We start from the raw sequence: 23073 nt of genomic DNA, 5'->3' as shown, positions 1-23073 counted from the left end.
TTTTTTTTTTTTAGGCTGTCTATTGCTAATTTTGTTCTTGGTTGCTGTTAGGTGTTTTGGAGAAGAGAGAATAAAAGAAAGGAGCAGTGCAATGATTTCTGTTATTACATCTGGCACTCTCGAGACAGTTTGGCAACTCCTTTTAATTAAACAAGTGTTGCTTTTTAAAGCTGGAGTAATCTGAGTCTCTAACATGCAGCTGAGAAAGCAAACAGAAATTAGTTCAGCTGATAAGCAGATGCTGAAGATGGGTGGAGGGAGAAGATTAAGCAGGATCCCATATGAACGCAGACGTGCAATTTGGTTGGAATGTCTGCAAGTGAGTGCACAGGCCAGCAGGCTAAGGGCTGCAACTTTGCAAAAAGCTGTAGAACACATTTCTCAGGATGCCATTTGGTCAAGAGGAAGAAGAGGTGATTTGGAAGGGTAATCTGATTTCTGATGTGACAGTGCTCTATGCAGCATCATACAGGATAGCTGCCTGAATAATGGACTTGTTTCACAGCTACCAGCATCTGAGCCTGCTGGTAGCCTGGTTCTGTTCTGACAACAGAACACCTCTTGAAATCAGGTAAGTGGCAGGAAAATCCATCCCTTAAGTGCACAGGGAGTTACGAAGGTGGGAATCAGGAAAAAATATCCATTATGCTCTCAACAGAAGGAAACAATGGAAATCAGATATCAGATATGATTGGAGAGAAAGTTCTTATCTGTTCTCTGTCTAACTTGCTAAAATTAAGCATACAAATAAGAACTGAGAAGGAGGGAGATCTAACAAAGTATTTGCTTAGGCTTGCTCCAGGGTTAGAGCCTGGAAGGCAAAGGCACAAGCACAGGCCTTGTCCTCCCCACAAGCCACCACAGCCAGCTCTGCCTGATGTGTGCTGGTAGGATGAGCACAGCGTGCTCCTGGACATTTAATGAAGTGTCTCTTCTTAACTGACTATCACATAACCAAAAAAGTACTGCCAATGTGAGCAAGCTTGAGCATGGAGGAGCTCAGGCTTTGCCTCGGCCTCTTGCTGTTGTCTGTGCTCAGCACTGGGCCTTGGCGAGTTTTGCTGCCAGCAGAGCCGGGCAGATGTGAGACAGAGCTGGCAGTGAGGGCTGAGGGGTTTCCTTACACTCTGCCAGACTGCGTGAACTCGAATCTTTCAAAGCGAGAGAGAAGACTGTGTCTGGAGGATGTTGGAATGAGATTTGCGATTGGCACTGAAGACCTGAAAAGCATTAGTAGAGAATTAGGCTTAAATAGAATTATTATGATCAAGTGTGCTCGTACGTGTGACGAGGCCCTTCCAGGCAGCAGTGCCTAATGAAGGCGGGGGTCAGCCCAGCCAGGGAGCTGAGCCTTCGCCCAAGCGCAGCAAAGGCTGCTGGGCAGCCCAACAGCCCAGTGCTGCGATGGCTCAAGAGAGCTGTGAAGCCAGCTGCAAACACATGCAATGCCAGGGCCAGACCGAGCTGCGCTGCACGGGGACACTGGTGGCCTTATTCCCATCCTTAGCCACAGCTGAATGCATTCTTTTCTGCTTATAAAAATGCCAATGTCTAAATCATGAGGCACTGAGCTACTGCCAGAAAGTCAGTATTGAACTTTTAAACTCACAAGCAATATCGAGGGAATGTTAATAAAGAACAGAGAGCAATAGTTGAAAGCTAGGCAGCCTAAATAAGAGCCTTGCCTTCCACAGTGTTCCTGTGCTCTCCTCGTGCCCAGGTCCCTACAGCCTGTGTCCCCTTTGGGCAGCTCCAGCACCTGCTGGGAGCCTGCTGACATTTCAAAATGGACCAGGATCACAAAGTGCCCAAGAGTTACAGGGAAAAATAAGAGATTTTGAATGCTCCATAGATTCTTGTTACCTAGAAGTTGTGAAAAAAGATAGTTGTATTGAGTCTCTTGTGAGAAAAACCTTGAAAATAAATAAAGAAGAATCCAAGCTGATATCCTGACCTCTAAGGCAGGCTGAGGAGCAGAGAGATCTCAAAATTGAAACTATTCTGATATTTATTCCTATAGTACAAAGAATACCCCAGAACATGTAGCATAAGGAAATACACTAAATTTTAAACATTTCAAAGTATTTACAGCATTTTACATCGAAGCTGTTCACAAACTGTCATCTTTCAAAATTGAATCCTTTTTTTATTTCACTAAGTCTGAATGTTTAATTTCTCAGTCAGAACTGCTCATCAGGAAGACGTGATACAATCTGCTAAATCTCAAGAATGCTAAGATATGAAGGGTCTTTAGCAGTGGTAACAGGTAATTAGGTTTGTTATGATTTTCTATATATCCTGCAGCAGAAAAATCTGATTTCTCTTTTGGCATGAGGCCACGTCTGCTTGCCTTCAAAGATGGACTGTTCTAAATTTTAAGATAAATACTATTTAAAGTTGGAGGTAATTTCATTTTAAGAGAGCATATTATTCCAATATGTGTTCCTCATTATATGTACCAATTAATTTTTTTTGTTAATGTACTATTGTATTCAAAACTCACGTGATTTTTCTAATACATACTCAAAAGATGATAACCCTGGGGGGCAGGTGCTTAGCTGGTGTTAACCAAGATGACAGATCCTTGAGGGCTGCATTAAGATCTTGGCACATTCTTAGCCATAGACATTTTTGACACAGTGTAGTAAAAAAAAGATTTGGGTTTGAAAAAGAAGCAAATTAGCTGATTGTTTTCTCATTATTAATATTTCTCACTACTATCCATGAGAAATTATGAGAAACAAGGTGTGTAGGAGTTCTCTACGGAATTCTCATCAAGAATCAGGTAAAGGAGAGTGGCTCCAAAAAAGGAAGGGATGTGCCGAGAGGCTCCACTTTTACCCACAGTGGGAGAAAATACAAACCCTTTGTAATACTGTGGGAACTGTTCAACACTGAATTAGACCTACCCTATGGATCTAAAAAATACCTTTGGTGTTTAATTTCTCCAGCTTCTCTGAGGAGCTCATCTGAAACCCTTATCAGTCAGCTCAAAGATGATGTATTTAATTAAACAGAAATGTAGCCTCCCGCATAGCCTTGATAGTTTTAGACAATATTCAAAACATACAAATCCCCATACAAATATAATTAATCCACAGATGCACACATACAAAGAGAACAAATCATTTCATGTCTTAAAAAACTGTGAACACCACAGCTCTCGAGAAACCCCTAACCACATGCAACTCCCCACTTCCTGGGATTTATTCCTAACAACGTTTTACAAGCCATTACATCAAACAGGAAACAAAGATGACTGCAGCCATGTAGCTGTTTTACTCAGCACACAGCTGTTTCATCACCTATGCCATACTAAAAGTATCTGACCAATTCTCACATAGATGTCTTGTTAATTTGTATGCAGTTTGAATAGACAACAATTCCTGTTGCTTATTTCAAAACAATACTTTTTCTTTGATTAGCCATAGCATTCATGCCTCCAAATCTAACATATTCATTAACAATAAGCCAAATAAAATATCACGCCTAGTGCACTGTGACATTAATTTGTTGTTAATTTCATCACATTTGTATACCTTTTTCCTAACAAAGATATTCAAATAATCATTAAAGGAAATATACATGACAACTAGTTTTCCATAGCACTGAGTGACATGTGCACTTCTGCCTGGTGAAGAATTTAAAGAATATTAAGATGGCACTTCCAAGGAAAAGGTGTGAGCCTGCAACTAATTCATCAATTATTATATTATCATACACCATCTGAAAGTTTAGCAGTCCCACATTTGATGATGGGCATTTTAAGACATTAACACTGGGCAATTTTCTACAAATTTGTTTCAGGATAAATCGCCTTAGCTCTTAATGTCTTAACACCATCCAAGACCAAAAGCCTTCTATTCTAAGGCAGTGGTGTTAATGCGGTCTATCTGTAATACAGTTATGATAACCGTGAATCATACGAGACCTCAGGAGAAAAGAGATCACACATCTACTTATTTTGCAAATCGAATGTGCACAGACATGCTGTTGCAGGCAGTTGCAAGCTTACCCTACCACGCTTCACACCAACTCAGGCAGACATCACTGGAGTTTAATGTGCCTGTGAGTGCACATTGCTAAGCCTTGCTGAGGGCTGCCATCAGCTAACACAGGATCACTAGTGCAACAACAGTGTGGCAACAGGGAGATAAAGCTCCCAGCTGCTTCCCAAGGGAAGCAGAGATGCCCTGGATCTCCATCTTTCAAACCATGCTTCTCAGTCCTCATTCCTTGCCCTTGCAGATGTTTTGCTAGCAGACCTGCCTGAGTAGCTGGTGTACAACTGCCACTCTGATCAAAGAATCAGAGAATCAGCAAGGTTGGAAAAGACCTTCAAGACCATCTGGTCCAACTGCCCAACTACCACCACAGTACTTCCCCACTAAACACATCCCTTAGTTCAAGATCTAAATGATGTTTGGCTTGAAGCTCAGAGAAGGGCACAGACGTGTCCCGTCACTCCTGCAAATGAAAAAGCCCACTCCCAAAGCAGAGATTAGCAGGTGAAAACCTTCTATCTCAGAAGTTAACTTATGAGAATATCCCATACCTAAGCATTTATCCAGTTTCAAATGGCTGTGACCAGTATAGAAAAGGGATAAGGCCCTTCCAGGGAGAAGCAGTAGTCATGAAAAAGTAAGCCTTGCTAAAATCAACATACGTATCTGCAAAAATGGAAAAAGAAGCCCTAAGAAAAGAATGAAGTGGGATTCCATTTTTTAATAGTCTTCAATTACAATATTAAGATAGTATGTACAATAGATAAGTCTGTCCAACAAGAATACATACAAAAGAGACTGATTACATGAAATAGAACTAGTGATGGATTACAGTGCAATCATCAATACCAGCATTGTAAAGGGTTTGAAATCAATGATTTGATTTTTAACAAGACACAGAGAGTTTGCACATGGCTAGCCACAAGGACTGTACTTTACATAAATGCTTTACAAATGGTGACACAGTAATTACAGTACTGGGAAATGGCTACTATCTATCTGCTTTGCATTTCACAGGCTAAATAGAAATTTCATGCATATTGAACACACTTGTGTTAGTTCAATTCATTTTCTCCAATATCCTTTTATCAGGTAAGAATAATATAGATTCTGAATTGCTATTCATGTTCTATCATGAGTTACATTTTTAATAAAAGGAGACTTTACTTGAAGTATATGCAATGTTTGCATAATCCGTGGAAGAAAATTGTCCTCTAGGAATTTATAGTTTGCTTTTTTTTTTACAGTACCTTCTTTTGATATATTCCGTAGTTGGATGGGTTTTTAGTCTACTCACACAGATACAAAAACATTTTCTGCAGTTGCATGTTTGTTCCTTTAGAGAGCAGACTTCTTCAGACTTCACAATATATTTTCATATACTTTGCAAATATGTTTGCGATTTATCTGCAGTTTAAAATTTTCATTTCAATTCCTCTTTGAGATGGTACATTTCCAATTTCTGTTGTGATGCAGATTATGCAAATTTTCTTGACAAAGAGTGTTCAGCTGACAGTACCTTCTGCATTAAATCTAAAGGACTGTGTATTTCTACTCTCATGGACGGCTACTGATTACTCATTCTGGGGGGGACTAATAGGGAGATTCCCACTGAGCATTCCCTGTTGATGCATTTGAGTATGATACTGAAGCATTGTTATGTCCCCATCACTGTAATGCATTTGATTCATTTACCGACAAGCTGCCAAGATCTGCTGAGATGCCACAGGACCTCAGGATATGATTAAAGCCCTTTTTCTGATTAAGCTCCTTTCAGTTCCTGATATCCATGTGGACTTCATGTCAAGTCAACCAAAACATTAAAGTAGTCTGGAGACAGGCAGCACACTCCTGCTCTGCTGGGTAGGGCTGCACCCCCAGCAGTCACTGGGGATGGGATTCATTCACCCTCAATCCCTGCTTTCAGGGCAGGTCCTGTGGAAGGGACACAAATTTGGCACACATCTACCAGATCTCCTTGTACAAACAAGGATTTTCCACACAGTGGGCTTGCAGACCTACAGTCCCTGAGGTTTTACTAAAAAATAAAAAATAAAAAAAATGAAGAAGAGCATGAGAAGAGACCAACAAAAACAAACTTCCAGTGAATCTAAGCAGTTAGTCACTTTCAAAAATAATTTGAATATTTCAATTCCCAGGACTATTATGCAAGCCTTTTTTATGATGAGTGATAGAAATGTTCCAACATGGCTACAGTTGTGCTAAACTGCTGCAATGGGATTCTGTAGCGAAACTGAAGTAGGACAGCATCCCAGTTTTGACAGTATGCGCTATTATCAATAAATGTTTTGAGATGCTGCCATGAGCTCTGTAAATGATATAAATCAGAATATGAGCAAAAGACAGCATTACTTTGCCATGGTTCTTCAACCTGAAACATTGTCGTTTTCTGTATTTTGGCCCAGGCAAGAACTCACTTCTGCAGCAATTTTGCAGGCAGCTTCTCTGGCTGGAGATGCTGTGATGCTGCCCTGCAAAGTAAGCATATGGCCAGCAGAAACTGACCTTTCAGATGTTGCTCAAATTTTTACCTCTTCAAGCCAAAGGCAAAACTCCCAGTCATGACTGCTGAGTCAAGTTTTAGAGCAAAATTTCACATCTTTCTTTTTTCTTAATTTTTATTTATTAAATTTATTTATTGTCTTTACTCCTTCTGCTGATTTCTATTACATAATGCTTTGAAATCAAATAGATGTCTAAGATCTCTCTGTATGGCACATCAAGCTAATTAGATGGCTTTAAGTTCTGACTTTTTTTTTCAGGTAGCAAAATATTCAAGTTTGATTCTGTATTTTCCCCTTCTGTATTGAAAACCTGCACAAATATCCCCTTCAAATTAATGCTTACCTCATTGCATAAGTTACCAAGTGTTTCTGTTTTGGACAATGATACCTTTCCAAAACATTTTTTTCTTTTCTTGTAGAATGAAAGCTACATTTCCCCATTAGCTCTATTACTGTCACTCTGTAAGAGATTTATCCTGAGAGAGTTTATCCCTGAGTGCTGTGCCCCCCCGGCACGTTCAGGTTACGGCAAATGTTCTTTGGCTTCAGTTGTAACAGTGTACAGCGTGTGCTGCAGCAGTATACATGTTTAAACAAGCTGTTCCTTTACAAGCACATGTTCAAAAGATTTTATCTAATCAAATTTTAAATAGGAAATTACTTGTCTGACTTCACATCAGAAGGCTATTCCTCTCCCTGCTGCTCCAGATTGGATTATTAGGACCTCTCTGCTGAATGGTCAGCAGTGTGTCTGAGTTGCCAGTCTTAATTCTGGGCTATAAATATCAGATAATGATCTATTACTTGGCAGCTTGAATACTGCAGTGGCAAACTCTCCCTAATTTCTTTCATTTGAGATGAACGCCAAACAGTTTTGAAAGCTGAGAATTTCTAAGGTTCTCTGTGCGAATAATGCATAAGCTTTAGGCATAGACAATGTGAAATTTCACCCCCAAAGCAACTGATTTCAGTGCACCTACTTTCTAGGGATTCAAAGGACGTTTCATTCCTCATCCTGATATAATCCTGCTTATCTTTGAATTAACTGCTATCTGTGGACAACAATTCAATGGTAAATGGGCTATAACTGGGATTCTGAGAATGTATGATGATTTCTGCAGCTAAATTGAATGGTTTGATATCAGACTATTGCATCTTACGCCCTCCTGGGGAATGCTGCTACCAAGATAGCTCACTTGTGCATGTTCTGCATGAGCAAATCATGCCTAGATCAAAAATACAGATAACCTCAGAATGCACCAAAATAGAAACATACATTTTAAAAGTTTAAATCTTGCTCAACAACATTAATTTGTAATCTTTACAGGAGCGTATATATAGAAGATGAACAGACTCTAATGTGACACAAGATACCTCAACACATACCCCCGAAAATTCTCTTAATTTCAAAATAGTATTTAATAAAATTGAAAATTTGGTTGGCTCCTTATGTCACTTTGTTTCAGAAATATGTTCAAGTTGACTTGACAAACTACTAGAAATTCAGAGAACAAGCACAAATAGGGGGGGCCGAGAGACTGATTAAAGAAAGACTCAACAATGCTAGAACAACTACATAGAACCCCAAAGACAAGACGACAAGGGCTGAAATCTCTTTCTAATTGTGACGTTAAGGAATATTAACTAGAGATAGAAACATAATTCAGGAAAAAGAAAAACTTTCTGAAAGGAATATGCATGAGGGACAATTAACTGAGGGAAATGGAGAAACTAGACCAAAAACATTGTAAGAGGTGCTGTAAGATACTGTAACCAGCTGGCTTTTCCATCACTGACATTCCATCAAAGACTCTCAAGTAACCCATAGTTTAGAGCAGGCACATCCAACCCATGGCCTGTAGCTGCATGTTGCCCATCCCATCCTGCAGGCATCCCCTGCCCCACACCATCATGGCAGCAGCTCTTCCCCACTGAGTGGCCTGGCTCTGGGCATACACCCATCACTCAGCAGCCACCAAACACTGGAAGGAAGTTTAGAAAGTGTGGGATGGGTGAGCGTGTGATGTTGTGATTCTGTATGTGATTAGCATTGAGCTGAAACCAGGATATGGGGAGGGCGCAGTGCAGTGCTGACTCAAGTTATGGCAAATAATTGTATGCATTTTGATACGTTGGCTGAACACAGTCCTGTGAACAGCAAGAAAACATGGAAAAACCCTCGTTTTCCATGTTGATAAAGGAATTCGAGAATAATATTCAAGATTTCTGAAAAATTCATATAACATTTTTGGTATATTTTCAACTCAATTTTCAGTCAACACAAATACAATACCTACAAATTTTCAAATGAAACGTATAGAATTGCAATTCAACCAAAAAAGTTATCCTGTCTCTTTACCAGGCTTTTATAAGAATTCTTACACAAGAAAAACATCCCTCGCTTCACAATCGCATCTTATTCACGTCATCACTTTTTGGTAGTACGTACATTTGTAAGCAACTACTTTAAAGGATGAAGCACAGGAAGAGTAAAATTTCACCAGAAATCTCTGACAAACACCCTGAGAGCACACTAAGAATTGCAACGACTGCCATCAAACCAGGGTGATTCATCATTTCCACAAAAACAGGGTCAAAAGACGCACTAGCTTTATAGGCTTTTAAAAGTGTTTTAATTATATATACACACACAAAATAAGTTTTGTTACTTATTTACATTAACCACATTATATGTTTCATGGGGGCTGCTCTGAAAGTAATGCCTCCTATTTTATGATATAAGCCCACGACGTCAGAGGCAGATGTTGGTAGATGGCAGCAGAGGCTGAACATTCCCACAAATATTCTATTATATTTTGCAGCTGTGCAACAGATGGCAGGAAAGGGGCAGTCTGACAGAACAGCGTCTGATGTGAAAGTGTGTATGAAGCAAAGGTGTGCCACTGAACTCCCTCGTGGAAAAAATAGCACCCACTGACATTCATCAACACCTACTGAACACTTATAGAGAGCAAATAGTAGATATGAGCACAGTGAGGGGTGAGTAGTGCGTTCCATCAGCAGTGGGTCATTTTTGCTGGGGCAGATTTGTATGAGTGAGGCATGCAGCTCTTGTTCATTGCTGGTGAAATGCACAGTTGAAGGTGGTGACTATCTTGAAAAATATTGTTTTGTAGATGAGAATTTGCTCTGTCAAATAGTGTTACTATACTGTTTGTATCTGTCGCAGTTTCAATAGAAATAAATAGGAGGCATTACTTTCTGTGCAACCTATGTACAAGCAACAATTTCTTTTTACTCCATGTAGCCCAGGCAAGCCAAGAGCTTGGACACCCATGATTTAGAGGCTTCACCTTGTTTGCACAGAATCACACTCCAGGATGTTGTATAGAAACAATTAAGTTTCTAACTTCACTGTTCTGCAATGCATACTCAGTTTCTGGGCTTAGGGTTGGCAGATGGCATTATAGTCTCCCTGAATCTGCACAAAACCCAGATATTCCTCTGAAAGGTGTCAGCTGTCCTGCCCATCCTGAAAAGTGTTAAATTTCAAGGAAATGCTGCTTAACTGCTCCGAGGACAGACAGGCAGAAAATAAATGCTCTTAAATCCATGAGACTGGAGACCACTGAGGGATAAATCAGATGCAAAATCACCTACTGAGGAACAATGTTTCTAATCTTTGAGCTCTTTTCAAGGAAGGTATTTCATGATGTGCAAGAACTTCAGCTGGTTTAAGTTACTGTAAGTACCTTGATCTCAAGTCAGGCAGATGTAGCCCCATAAATCCTCAATCCAGTTCATATGTCACGTACTTCAGCTTGAAGTTCTGTTCTTCTTATACTAAATTGAATATAGAGAGCACTGCACTTTTGCACTGAATTAAACTATGCTTTCTTTCAGGGTATTGTTTTGACCCAGCTGGTACATTGTTGGCTTCAGGCACCACAGCACTCTAAGTGTATTATTAAACCTTAAAACCGACAATCGGGAATAGAAAACCTCTAAACGTATACCTGATGCATTCCAAGCATTTTCTCCCTTAAAGCAAAGACAAAATACCCCCAAGACACATTAGTCTAAAGACTGGGAGGGAGGAAAAAACAAAGCAAAACTATTATTTTCCTCTTTTAAAGGAGCAGCAACCTCTTAGCTTTCCTCATGAATCATGCAACAAGGCAAGGTGGCAGCAGGGAGAAACAGAACCCCTTCATTCCTCAGTGACTTTCAGTTCTGCTACCACTGTCAAACACCTTTGTTCTTTGCCTTTCACATGTCTGCAATGAGAGATGACAGGCTTTTTGAGTGACTTTAAGGTTGTGGTAAGTTGTAACCTTACCTTAAGTAACTTGGAATAAAACAAGGTCATAGATTTGCCTTTACTGTTTACCTTTCTTGGAGAAAAGTGATGTTTTTTAAGCTCCAGAAATCCTCATGTTACTTCTCAAACTCGTTGCTTTTCCACAGCTAGGACTCTGGATATTACTAAAACCCTGAAATGAAGAAGTCTGACAAATACCTCAAAACAAGGAGCAAGGTTTTAACGGCACAACCGCTCACTTCACACAGGTCCTCAGGCTCCTGCTTTTGCTGGTGAGGAGGAAAGGCCTGGCAGGCACAATGCGTGGTGCTGCACTGATGCTGCTGTCACTCAGCTGTTATCAGCTAAGCATTCCCTTGTGTGGGATGAAAACTAATTTGCAGGTGAAAAGCATTTTCCTTAGGCTAGCAGGATTTGTGGTTCTTTTTTTTTTTTTTTAAAAACTTATAGCATAATGGAATTAACATTTTAAACGGCGCTGCTATTAAGTTATGAGTTATCTATTTTGAAGTAATTTGAAGGACCTTTCCTTGTTAATTCCTCCTAATTAATTTTGACTTTATGGCATTTTGGGAGCAAACTGGCTTAGCCTTCACCTTTATCCCATCAGAACTTGGCATGACAGGATATTACAGCTCTTAAATGAATTTCTTGTCAGGAGGATCTAAATCACACAACTGACGAGACTTACTTGAGGAGTGTACTTTTCACTTCCCAATTAGCTTGGCCTTTAACCTCTGGGTGCCATGCTGATGCTTACAGATGACTACCACAGAGGTAGGCATGACCTGCATGGGGTGAAAGTCTCAGCCTGAAGACTGCTCTTGGCCTGCAGCAGGAAGGGTGCTCTGCTTCATGTGATGAGAAAGTCTATTTTTCTCAGGAGCGTATCTTTCTCATAGTGCTAGTCACAGAATTGCTCAGGTTGGAAAAGACCTTAAAGATCATTGAGTCCAACCACGGCCTAACCATCCTACCCTAACTCTAACAGCCCTCCGCTACATCATGTCCCTGAGCACCACATCCAAATGGTTTTCAAACACATCCTGGGATGGTGACTTGACCACCTCCCTTGGGAGCCTACTCCAGTGCTTAACAACCCTTTCTGAAAATAAGTTTTTTCCTGATATCCAACCTAAACTTATCCTGGAGCAACTTCAGGCCATTTCCCCTCGTCATGTCACCTATGAGAAGAAACCAACCCCTCTCACTGCAATCACCTTTCAGATACTGGAAGAGAGCAATAACATCTCTCCTCAGCCTCCTTTTCCCCAGACTCAACAGCCCCAGTTCCTTCAGTCTCTCAAGCCACATACTAAATCATCTCTTTTCATTCATGCTCTTTGCAGCCTGCCTATGCTGTTCCAGTTTGGGGCTGCGCAGTGTTGTGATGTTTCTGTTTGTAAAAGCTGATTTTATGAGAAATACCCGTGAGCAGCAATTCAGCAGAAAATCGCATCTGTAAGTTTTCAGTTTAGGGTTGTTTTCAAATCACATCTCAGAAGAGTACGTACACGTCGATTTGCTCCCGTGGAAAGTAACCAGATAAAATTCTGCTGTCAAAGTCACCAAAAAGTGCTGAGCTGTAGCAATTTCATTCACTGGATACAGATCACTGGCAATATTTTTAATAGGTTGGTAAAAGTATGTTACCCATCAGTGATCTACAGCACAGTCTCTGATGACTGCTTATGCAGAACTACAGTAAACAGGTAAGCCCCAAACATCTTAATCTTCATCTCTCCAATGTTTAATTTCTCCTTATGGAATAGAGTAATGGAAGAACTAAAATGTTGTTACCTTTTAATTTTGTCTATGCATTGCTGAAGCGATCAAAAAATCTGCTGTGATTTACATATCCCAAACCACATTTTTATCTCTTTGAAGGTGCCAAAGGCAGTACCAAAGTTGTTCCCAGAGTCACAGAGCTGGCACTCCGCCTGTCATTCCTCTAGTCTGATTATCAATAGAAAAAGACTCCTACAGGGGAAATGGTTATCCAGCCACACACAAAGTGATTTATACACCTTGGCAAAAAACTTCTGTCTTGTATGGACCCAAGCTCACCGTGATTCTAGGAGTAAAAATCTGAAGGAACAGAAATCCCTTTCACTTACAGCTCAAACTGTCATGTAAATGTTGAGGATGAATTAATGTTTAAATAAAGTTTAAATTATACTGTGCAATGAAGGAGGCTAAAATGACACACGATACTTTATCTCAGCCAGTAGATTAAAAAATATTTAAGAAAGATTTGGGGTAGAGAAGTGGGGAAACCTTTTTTCTCCCCTCCAAATGCTCCCTCATCCTATCCCCATCTCCAAACCCCTCTCTCTGCTGCATTATTGTCCTATTTGCACAGGACAGGGCTGTTCAGAATGTCAGTGCCACCCACAGAAATGCTCAGCAAAGTGTGCCCAATAGATAGCTGCGACAGCACCGCAAGCTCAAAGCGACTCATCACCAGATTCTATCCACTTCCATCAGCACTAACTGAAACCAACACTTTTTACCCTGACTATCCATCCTACTTTGATCTTCCTTGTTCCCATGCCTCTTCCCAAACCACACCTCTCAACACAACTCCAAGTCAGAACTCTGCAGCTGTGAGGTTCCTCTGTTGCCCCAGGGATGCCCAATGCCCTCTCACAGGGTTTACATACACAGCAGTAGACAGAGGCCCATCTCTACTAGCCCAAATGATAAAGTTCGGAAGCCACTGAGTTACCTAAAAGACCAACCTTTATGGGACAGCTTAAGTTGTTACTATGCTGTTTTATAGATGTAATGAGACATTAACACTAAGAGCAATACAGGGTTTTGTAGGCTATCTAAAACAGAACTGGAGATAAAATATCTCACACGACAAAGGATATAAGGAAACGGCTACACAAGGCCATGGGCCAGGACAAGGCACGATGGAGCAACTTCTCCAGGCTGGGAGACAGATACTAAAAATATCATATTTCTGAGAGCTAAAATAATCTGCAAAGAAAGAGAAGTTGTGTAGCAATGAGAACTTCATGAGCATGGATGACTGCCAGCCGATATTACAATCTCACAATATGATGTTTTGTACTAATAATTACAAAGTCAGCAGCTTTACAATTACTTATTTGGATAAATACAAGCGTAAGTGCATCCCGTAACATCATGAATGGAAATAAAGCACGATTAAAAATGACAGCTCATATGGTAATACCGATTCCTAGACAAGACAGAAAAATAGGAAGAATGAGAACACAATCGAGGGTAAAATAATCTTGATACTCAAAAAAAACAAACAAAAAAAAAACCAACAAAAAACCCACCAAACCAACAGATAATGAAAACATTCATAAGCAAAGAGGAAAAATACATTAACTTCCCGTAACTGTTGAGACTAGATATACATAAAAAGACATGCAGAAATAACAAAATTCATTTGTCTGCACTTAAAAAGGTACTCTGGATCAAAAACGCAATACTTCCCTTATGCCCTGAAGATGAAATATACAACCAGGATAATCTCTTCAGGTATTCTGCTATAGCAATTAGACAGATCAATACAACAGGAAAGACACTACAACAAACAAGCGAAGGAGTAGCATGATGGAGAGGTGCTATAAAAGAAGGAAAGATTACTTACCTATATCAGAAGATTCCAGGTTCTCAGGAGAAAGCTTCACTAAGGAAAGATCTCCAGAAAGAGATCCTGCCCTAGCGGCAGTCAGCCCTCTAATGAGGTCTGACAGAGGTGCAGCCAGGCTCTACCCCTTCCTGTCACACAGGTAAATTGCCTTCACCTGTGCTCCCAGGGCTGGCCAGCTCTTTTCTCCAGGTGCTCAGTGGCTCAGGCCGGAACTCAACACTGCCCATACATCTGCCTAGAGCAGAAAGATGCAGTAACACTGTGTATTGCTGCAACAACTACAAATAAAGCCAGGGGTTGGAGCTGTGTTTTCAGATTGAACATGCTGGTGAACTAAGCTTGCTATAGATTGAATACTGAAATTGAGAATAAGCAGTATATTCTATTGAGAGATATTTAAAATCAGAGAATACATACTCAAGTGAGGGAGCTTCAAAAAGGAATTAGAAGTATAGAATAAAATTTTGATTGGGTTTACATAAGCATAGATCTATCATAGATAGATCGCACTGATGGGCAAATTTAAGGCTAAGATGGCAGTTCCTGTATGTCAGACATTTGTCTTTGCCTACTCTGCTCCATTGGGAATGGGCCCAAGGACAGACTAAAAGAGATGTTCTCCTTAACCTGTGCTGTTCGGATGCCTTGCCAGTGTGAAGACAGTTGTGGTCTCACACTTGCTAAATGCCTTCTGACTTTCCTTCATGTTATTTCAGGCTTATCTAGACAGAAGTTTGGATTAATTTTTGTCTTAATTTTTGTTTTGCAGCATGGAGGTCTTGGGGTTCTCACTAAACCAGGTCCCTGCCTGTGGTCCTTCTAAACTTCTAAACTGCCTGTTGGACCTTCTAAACCTTATTTAGTGGAAAACCACCTGATGACCTCTCTGAAGAGAGCTCTATTGTTGGCAGTCACTGTCTGGATCAGGATTCTTAACAACATACAGCTGTGCAGCACAGCTGGGAGTGGGTAATCCCCTGCAGGGACTTCCTTTCCACTTCTCACCAATCAGACTGAACCATTTATTTTCCTTTTCACTAAAGAGAGGAGAAGTAGGGTAAAACATGAATCTGTGCTGCTGCACCTTTTCACGATGTGCAGGATGCTAATCCCTCCCCTAGTAAACAGTGCAGCAGCTCGATCCTGCATTGTGCTGAGCCTTGTACACTGCTGAGCATCGTATTTAAGAACAGGCCCTCGAATCATTCTGTGAGCCCTTCTGTGACTGAAATTCACATCAGACCATGCTTACGTGATCACACACTGCCCAGCAAGGTTCAGACCGAGCTTCTGCTTTGCACTTCTGCCCAGAAACCTGCATGACCAAAGTGGTCCAAACTGCACAGCTACTTCCTCATCCATGTTCAGGATTTGTTCCTCTTAAATCTCTTCTAAGAAAGCTTTGTTCAAAGATGATTAACAGACGCTGTCATTAAAAATTTCCACTTTCCAACAAGCACACGTATCTGCTTGAAATCTAATGTCTCCTCCACCTTTCCCCAAGAAGGGACAGTTGTGATAATTGGTAAGGCCTGATACAGCTCAACACGCTCAAGTACCTCCTACCCTACCTAACGTGTTGAGAGGCTGCTGGCTTCTGGAGAGGGTGTCTATCTTGTCTGTATGAAATCAATTGGATAAGCACATATGATACAGGATAGATAATGCAACCCACTATGATTACAAGTGGTGATTTTTTTTAGATAATTATGACTTCAACTAGGAAAATTTTACTGGTAAAAAAAGCAAAGAAAAGCACTAAATAATATCCACACAAGTGTAGACATTAAACTAGGAACTGAAACACAGACTTTAATGTCCACTGTAAAGTGAGCTGAATATAGTGTGCAAACAGCATACAACACACACCAAATAGGGACAGGGATTCTACAAAGCACCTAGCTGGCATGCAACCACTCCACCTGGTGTGCATTGAGGTTCCAAACCTAGAAGACAGACTCCCTGTTAGTAGCTGGAAAAAGCAAACTGGAGAGATGGCAACGTACCCTGTCCAGAGGGATCTTTCAATAGTTCTGAAGAGATGCTTTGGTGATGAAAGCCTTCATGTTGGCAAAACTGCCAACTTCTTGTCAAAGAAAAGGGATTTTTTTTCTCAGGAAGGTGGGAAGGAAGTGTTCAGTATGTTTTCAGAAATTATTTTAAATGATTCTGAATCTTTTGCTATGCTTAAAGCATAACTCAACACATAAATTGTAAGTCTCATTTTCGCATAGGTTTCAAAGAAATTACAGATGTAGCAAATTTGCACTGGATTCTGAGTCCAGTGTTTCAGAATTTGATAATTGTTTTCCTTCTTTTCTGTTTTCCACGAACTTGTTAAAAACATCATTGCTCTGGCAAAAAGTCTATGTTTTGAAAGGATTTTTCTGTTCCTGCATGTGACTACAAGTTACAGCATTCACTGATGAGATGGTGGCACTGCACAGCTCCAAGACTGCTGCAGCCAGTAAGAATATTTCCACTGACTTTTCTGAGCTTCAAATCAGGGTTTTATTTGGGTTTTAGCTTTAGTCTCAATTCACATCTCAACTTACTGTGTATTTAAAATGAACACAGAATAGTCAGTGTTGGCATGCTCTGCTTCTACAAAACAACAGTCAGATGGAACTGACAGCTTTTAAGTTTAGGAAACATAACAAATTCACAGGATACACAATGAGAAACATCATCTTACAGACATGCAGCAAGAGGAAATGCAACTAATCCAATCCAGTTTGTTTCTTTAACATTCTATTAAAGCAAAGAAGTTCTATAACGAGATTACTCCATTTTATCTCTTAATTGTATCCAGATATGCCAAATGTATTTACTGCTAGTGGCTTGTACACAGTGTAGCATTTTAAAGCTAATTATGAAACAGAAGTACTATTGCTGCACAATGAAATATTCTTACTGTTATGAATCAATACTATTTTCTACAATTAATTGTGATTTCTTTTTTAATTGGATATAAACCCTACTAAACTATGAAACAGCTATTTGTATAAATATAATTCTTTTAAATCCAGGATGATATCAACATAGAATGTTTTATTTAAAGAGATTGCAAGCAAAAAGGAAAAAAGAGACATTACGCATTTCCTTTATTTACCATTATTAAAACCAGCAGCAAGCCTAGTCTTGAAAGTTTTCAAGTTTTTATTTTTGAACATCTGAAATCTACCATTGTGCGTAAACATTCACACACATCCTCCCCAAACAGCGTATTTATAGTTTAATTGTTCATTAAACAGTACTTAGCACCTGGCTATTGTTTGTATCATACCACATAGAGAGGAAAGCACATTACTTATAGTATTTACACTCACAGATCTCTAGGGGCTGAAAGACTTAGCAACCTTTTAATTGCTCATATATAAAACACAACAAAAATTGAAAAAAAAAAAGTTAAGCAGATAGTTTTAAAATAACATTGCATCAAAGCTCCTTCTGTTCAAAAATATGGGTGAATAGACGGTGAGAATCTCAACCTAATCTGTTACTCACAGCTACTTAAAAATGTTAAGAATCATATCTATGTAATAATACTTCATTTACCTTGATTATACAGCTCAACAACATATACCATAATGCAGATATTTATAACCTGGTTATACTGTAAAATAAAACTGACACTTCGCACATGTTTCAAAATACATGCTTAAGCTCAGTTTTCCTCAGCAAATACTCATACCAGGAACAACCAAAGTCCTGAACGCAGCCTACATCAAATATAGTTTCCAAGTCCTACCTGAGTATGGGATACTTTCTTTCACTCTACTTAGTGGTAAAAAGATAAGCAACAGGCAAGTGTTTATCTCTGCTGCATGAAATAGCAGTTTAAAGCTCACCTGCGTTTTATCTCACCTTAATGAGCACTATGTTTCAACACTATTATGCTCGTATTTCACATATTTGTTCACTCAAATGAAAACACATTCACACAAATTATCAATAATTAATACAATTACACTTTGATGACCTGATATGAATCAGAACTTCCAGATACGACATATTAGTAATTTCAACTGTTTAGAAGAAAACATCGCACTTCTTGATGATTTATTACAGTAAATTACCTACTAAGCTGCCAGTATTTCGGTGGAAGTTAGATTCTGATGCTGATTCCAAGCTGGATGACATATCAGTCAATAATTACAAGAATAAATATTGCAGAACGCATATCTGAGGCTATCGAGATATTTTATACCAGGATAATCTTTATCCAGCTACTCAATACCACTAAAAACAGTACTTCAGGTATTTTTTCAAGAATATATACTTTCAGCAAAATTCTCTTTGGACAGTATGATTACGCAATCAATCAATATCTATATTAACACTTAGTACAGTCTACACGGGCATTGATATTCCTATTTATTTGAAGTGCCCACAGTATCTAGGAAAGAGATTCCAGTATTTCTATGATCCAGACTTCCTTACAGACATTTTTCACTATAAATTTAAGTCTCTTATCTGCAGGACAAGTGTTAAACTGTACTGCGTTACTACCTGTACCATTCTAGTTCTACTGGAGTTGTTCATTTATTAAGATTCAAATCCTTTGAATTCAATAGAAATTTGACAGTAACTCGAGCAGTGCAAACCTTAGCTCTGTCCACCTAACTGTGACACAAAGGAATTTCTAGACTCTGTATGTGTCCAGAGAAAATGCATTTACCTGCTGTGTGAATCCTGTCACCAGATCCTTGGCAGCCATCCTCATCATCACAGTCCCCACTTGTCTCCAACTCTTCACTTCTTCCTCCCCCACTGCCAGTATCTTGGGAAGACCATCTTTCCAGTTTCAATTTTGCTTTCTCAGCATCCAGCTAAAATGAAAGAGCAAAGAATCAACAACAGTAAGAATATTTACACAGGTCCTGCTTCTGGTGACCAAGCTGGATTGCTGGGTTTACAAAGCAACAAGCACATTCATATTCTCTCCAGAACTGCTACTCTAGCAGTACTGTATTTTTGTATTTTCGGAGTAAAAGACTATACCATCAAAATATATCCACCACAGATGACCCCCAACACTTACCATCAAACTTTTGATTGGAAACACCACATCAGCTTTGTGTTAGCTCTGCCCCTATGGTATGACAAGGTATGATTAAAACCTGTTTTTCCTGTTACACCAGTATATCTTAACCAAATGGAAAGACTTTGTAACACTGCTTGAAGTTGGTCAGAGCTGCCCAATAGCCTCTACCACACTCATTTTCCTGCAAAGAGCTGTAGATACATTTGAGACTTTGCGATCCCTTTTAGCCCAGAGAACTGATTATCCAAGGTACTGAGGGAATGCTATTTTAAAATGTAGTTCCTTTGAAGATTCAAGCAGATTTCACACTAAAAAGGAGGCGGGCTGTGAGCTGGAGGAACTGGAGCATAGACTAACACAAGTGGGCTGGCTGGATGGCAGTGAATGCAGCCATTTCTCTGCAGCGCAAGCTCTCTGGGGTATTCTCTTTGTTCTTCAGATGCCTTGAGCGGCCATCCTCCACTCTGGGGATGATAAGTGCTCGGAGAGCTTGTAGAGCATGGCAGAGACCCTGATCTACAGACACCAACTTCTTTATGGCAGAACTGAGGATTTTTTTCACCCTTTCACTAAAAAGCTCTGTTTGCTCACTCTGAAGACGTATACACCTTTGCACTGCAGTAGGAAGAACAGTAAGTGAGAGGACAGGGTATGGATTTCAGTGGGGAAGAGCATCAGACTGTCCAATTGTTACTGTATGCCTGTTTTTTAAAAAAACAAGTTGACTAATGCTGAGCCTTGCTATTCATCAGTATCTTGACTGATGTCATGACTACACAAAACAACATTTTGTTAAACAACTGGAAAAATTTGCCTACAAGGGAGAAAGATAACTCAGTTTTTTCACAGATTTCTCATGTCTTGACTGTATTAGAAAAGAGTCATTCATTCTTAGTTATAATCTTTCAGAATGAAAAGAAATGGCCAAGTGGTGAATGGAACAGATGTAAAATTTAATGAAGGTTTTTAATGATTGTTTGCCAGTAAGAGCAGAAATGTTTATTGCCAGTTAAGGCAATCTTCTTTTCAAAAATTTCATTTCATTCAGCGTTCATGGCTCAATCTAACCCCTGCCCAAAACAAGTAAATACTTGAACCAAGTGTGTACCCCTTTTGGAGAAAGACCAAGAAATGCTCGGCTTTTCAACATGGCGCACCTGTAGGCCTTTACATACTTTTGTGTTCTTAAGGCCTGCACAATTAAAGGAGATTAAACACAGCTGAGACCTGCATCTCCCCTGTGCTATTCAAAGTTGACCCAGCCCTTCCTTGGCTTGCCACTATAGAGGCCGGTCAAGTTAGACAGAACTCTGATGTGGAAGCACAACATTGCAGCTCAGAACCAGCTCAAGTGCAACCTACTTAGTCTTTCCCCCTTGTACAGTGCTTCCCAAATCTTTTCAATGATTTTTCCATCAAAAGCTTTTGGATCTATGACTACCATTAACCAAGAACAATGAACCAGAGCCCAACTTTGTGCACACATACTGGCTTATACATAAATAAACTCATTCCAGGAGGTGAAGCACTGTGTGAGTTAGGAACATTTGTCCCTTGACAACTGCCCCATGATGTTAGTGACAGCACTGATTCAGCGTGATAGCTAGGTGTATACTAGCCTTTCTCCTTTTCCTTTCTTCATACAGAGACACCTTTTCAAAGTCCTGAGACTGCACTGAAACAGCACAGGCTGTGTCAGGATCAAATAGGGTGCTGGTGCTCTAGAAGAATAATAGAAAGACAATGTCCTTTACATTTTTTCAGCTCTACTAGGTCTGGAAGATGAGTGTGGACAGGGAATGTCCTCAATACACACTTTAACACTGCTATCCATGTTCAAGGCCTGTTCAGAGACGGCCATGACCTGCTGAAACATGTGAACAACTCTCCTAGGGGAAGAGAGCAACCCCCAGAGCTTCCAGCCTTCCCCAGATGGCCACAGAGCACACAGCAGTCCCTTCCCCAAACTGGAAGGCAGACAGCAGTGACTAGAATCAATGATGGTACTTATATTTTTAAGAAGTACTCTTAAGCTATATATTTGCTGACTCACACTCTGCCTGCTGAGGCGTAATGCAATCCAACCATCTCTAGCAACTCTGCTCAGTAGTTCCAGCCTGGGAGCGACCTACCTTGGGGCTGAGAGTTGATGCTTTGATTGAACAACTGCAATGGATTTCAGGCTGAGCACTGCAGCTTGCATCTCTACCTTCACAATGCAGAAGGTATTTGCTGCTCAAGATTCCAGAAGATGCTGGAATCCTAACAGCTTAAAATGTAAATCTTCAAGTTTTTGTCATATTTGAAAGACAGTACTGCTTCCCATGAAAAGCTCGTGTAAATAGCTCAGCAAAATTTCCACAGCTCAAGTGAAAACTAGTTTGAATCCGAATTTTTCCAAACTGTAAGCTTTTGGATCATGTTCGTAACACTATAAAGAGTTTCTGAGAAACTTTACAGTCCTTCTGTGGAAAAGATTTAGTATCTCTTTCAGCTCTGAGTCAGATAAAGATTATACACATGCATTTTATTTACTCCAGCAAAGGCTCCTAACTTAAGTAAAAAAAAACCCAACTTTTTACTGACATGCTTTCATTTAGAAGAAAGATGTCCTATGAGAGTGGTCCTCTATTAATAGCTGATGATGTAGCACAGGTATTCCTGATCACCTAAAGAGTCCTTCAGAATTCACAGAGGATTTTCAGACTTCTGAGAAGATGTGAACTGACAGAATCATAAAATCTTTTGAGTTGGAAGAGACCACTAAAACGCCAACTAGTTCAACTCCCCTGCAATGAACAGGGACACCACTGCTCTATCAGGTGTTCAGAGCCTGATCCCGTCTGACTTTGATTATCTCCAGGGATGGGGCATCCACTATACCTCTGGGCAGCCAGTACCAGTGCTTCACTGCCCTTATTGTAAAAATCTTTCTCCTTAAATCCAATCTAAATCTCCTCTCTTTTAAAAGTCTGACCATTTCACCTTTTCCCTTTCCACAACAGACCCTGCTAAAAAGTCTGTCCCCTTCTTTCCTGTCACTCCCCTTCAGATTCTGACAGGCTGCCCTCAGCTCTCCCCACTGCCTTCTCTTCTCCATCTGCACAGCCCCAGCTCTCAGCCTGTCCTGTAGGAGAGGTGTTCCATCCCTGGGATCATTTTTGCGGCCCTCCTCTGGACGTGCTCCAACAGCTCCATGTCTCTCCTGTGCTGAGGACTCCACATCTGGACGCAGTGCTCCAGGTGAGGCCCCACGGCGCAGAGCAGAGGAGCAGGACCACTTCCCTGACCTGCTGGTTGCTCTTCTTTTGGTGCAGTCCAGGATGCGGTTGGTTTTCTGATCTGTGAGGGCACAGTGCTGGCTCTTGTCCAGCTGCCATCCACAAATACAACCTAGGTCCTTTTCAGCAGGGCTGTTGAACCTCATGAGGTTCACCTGGGCACACTGCTCAGCCTGTCTAGGTCCCTTTGGATGGCATCCCGTCCCTCAGTTGTGTCAACTGTACCACTCGGGTAGCTGTCATCAGCAAACTTGCTGAGGGTGCACTCAATCCCACTGTCAATATAATTGATGAAGATATTCA

General features: G+C 40.3%; 1 protein-coding gene across 1 annotated transcript in view; it reads right to left on the bottom strand.

Moving 5' to 3' along the window:
* The window catches only part of LOC100543530 (glypican-5-like), a 324270-nt gene that overhangs the window by 91013 nt on the left and 210184 nt on the right, over positions 1-23073 (bottom strand). The window contains exon 6 of the mRNA XM_010716341.3: positions 19124-19274. Coding sequence (XP_010714643.1) covers positions 19124-19274 — 151 coding nt within the window. The remainder of the gene's footprint in view (positions 1-19123; positions 19275-23073) is intronic.

This window comes from Meleagris gallopavo, chromosome 11, assembly GCF_000146605.3.
Source record: "Meleagris gallopavo isolate NT-WF06-2002-E0010 breed Aviagen turkey brand Nicholas breeding stock chromosome 11, Turkey_5.1, whole genome shotgun sequence".
Lineage (NCBI taxonomy): Eukaryota > Metazoa > Chordata > Aves > Galliformes > Phasianidae > Meleagris > Meleagris gallopavo.
The sequence above is the reverse complement of the archived record's forward strand: the minus strand, read 5'-3'. Positions and strand labels throughout refer to the sequence as shown.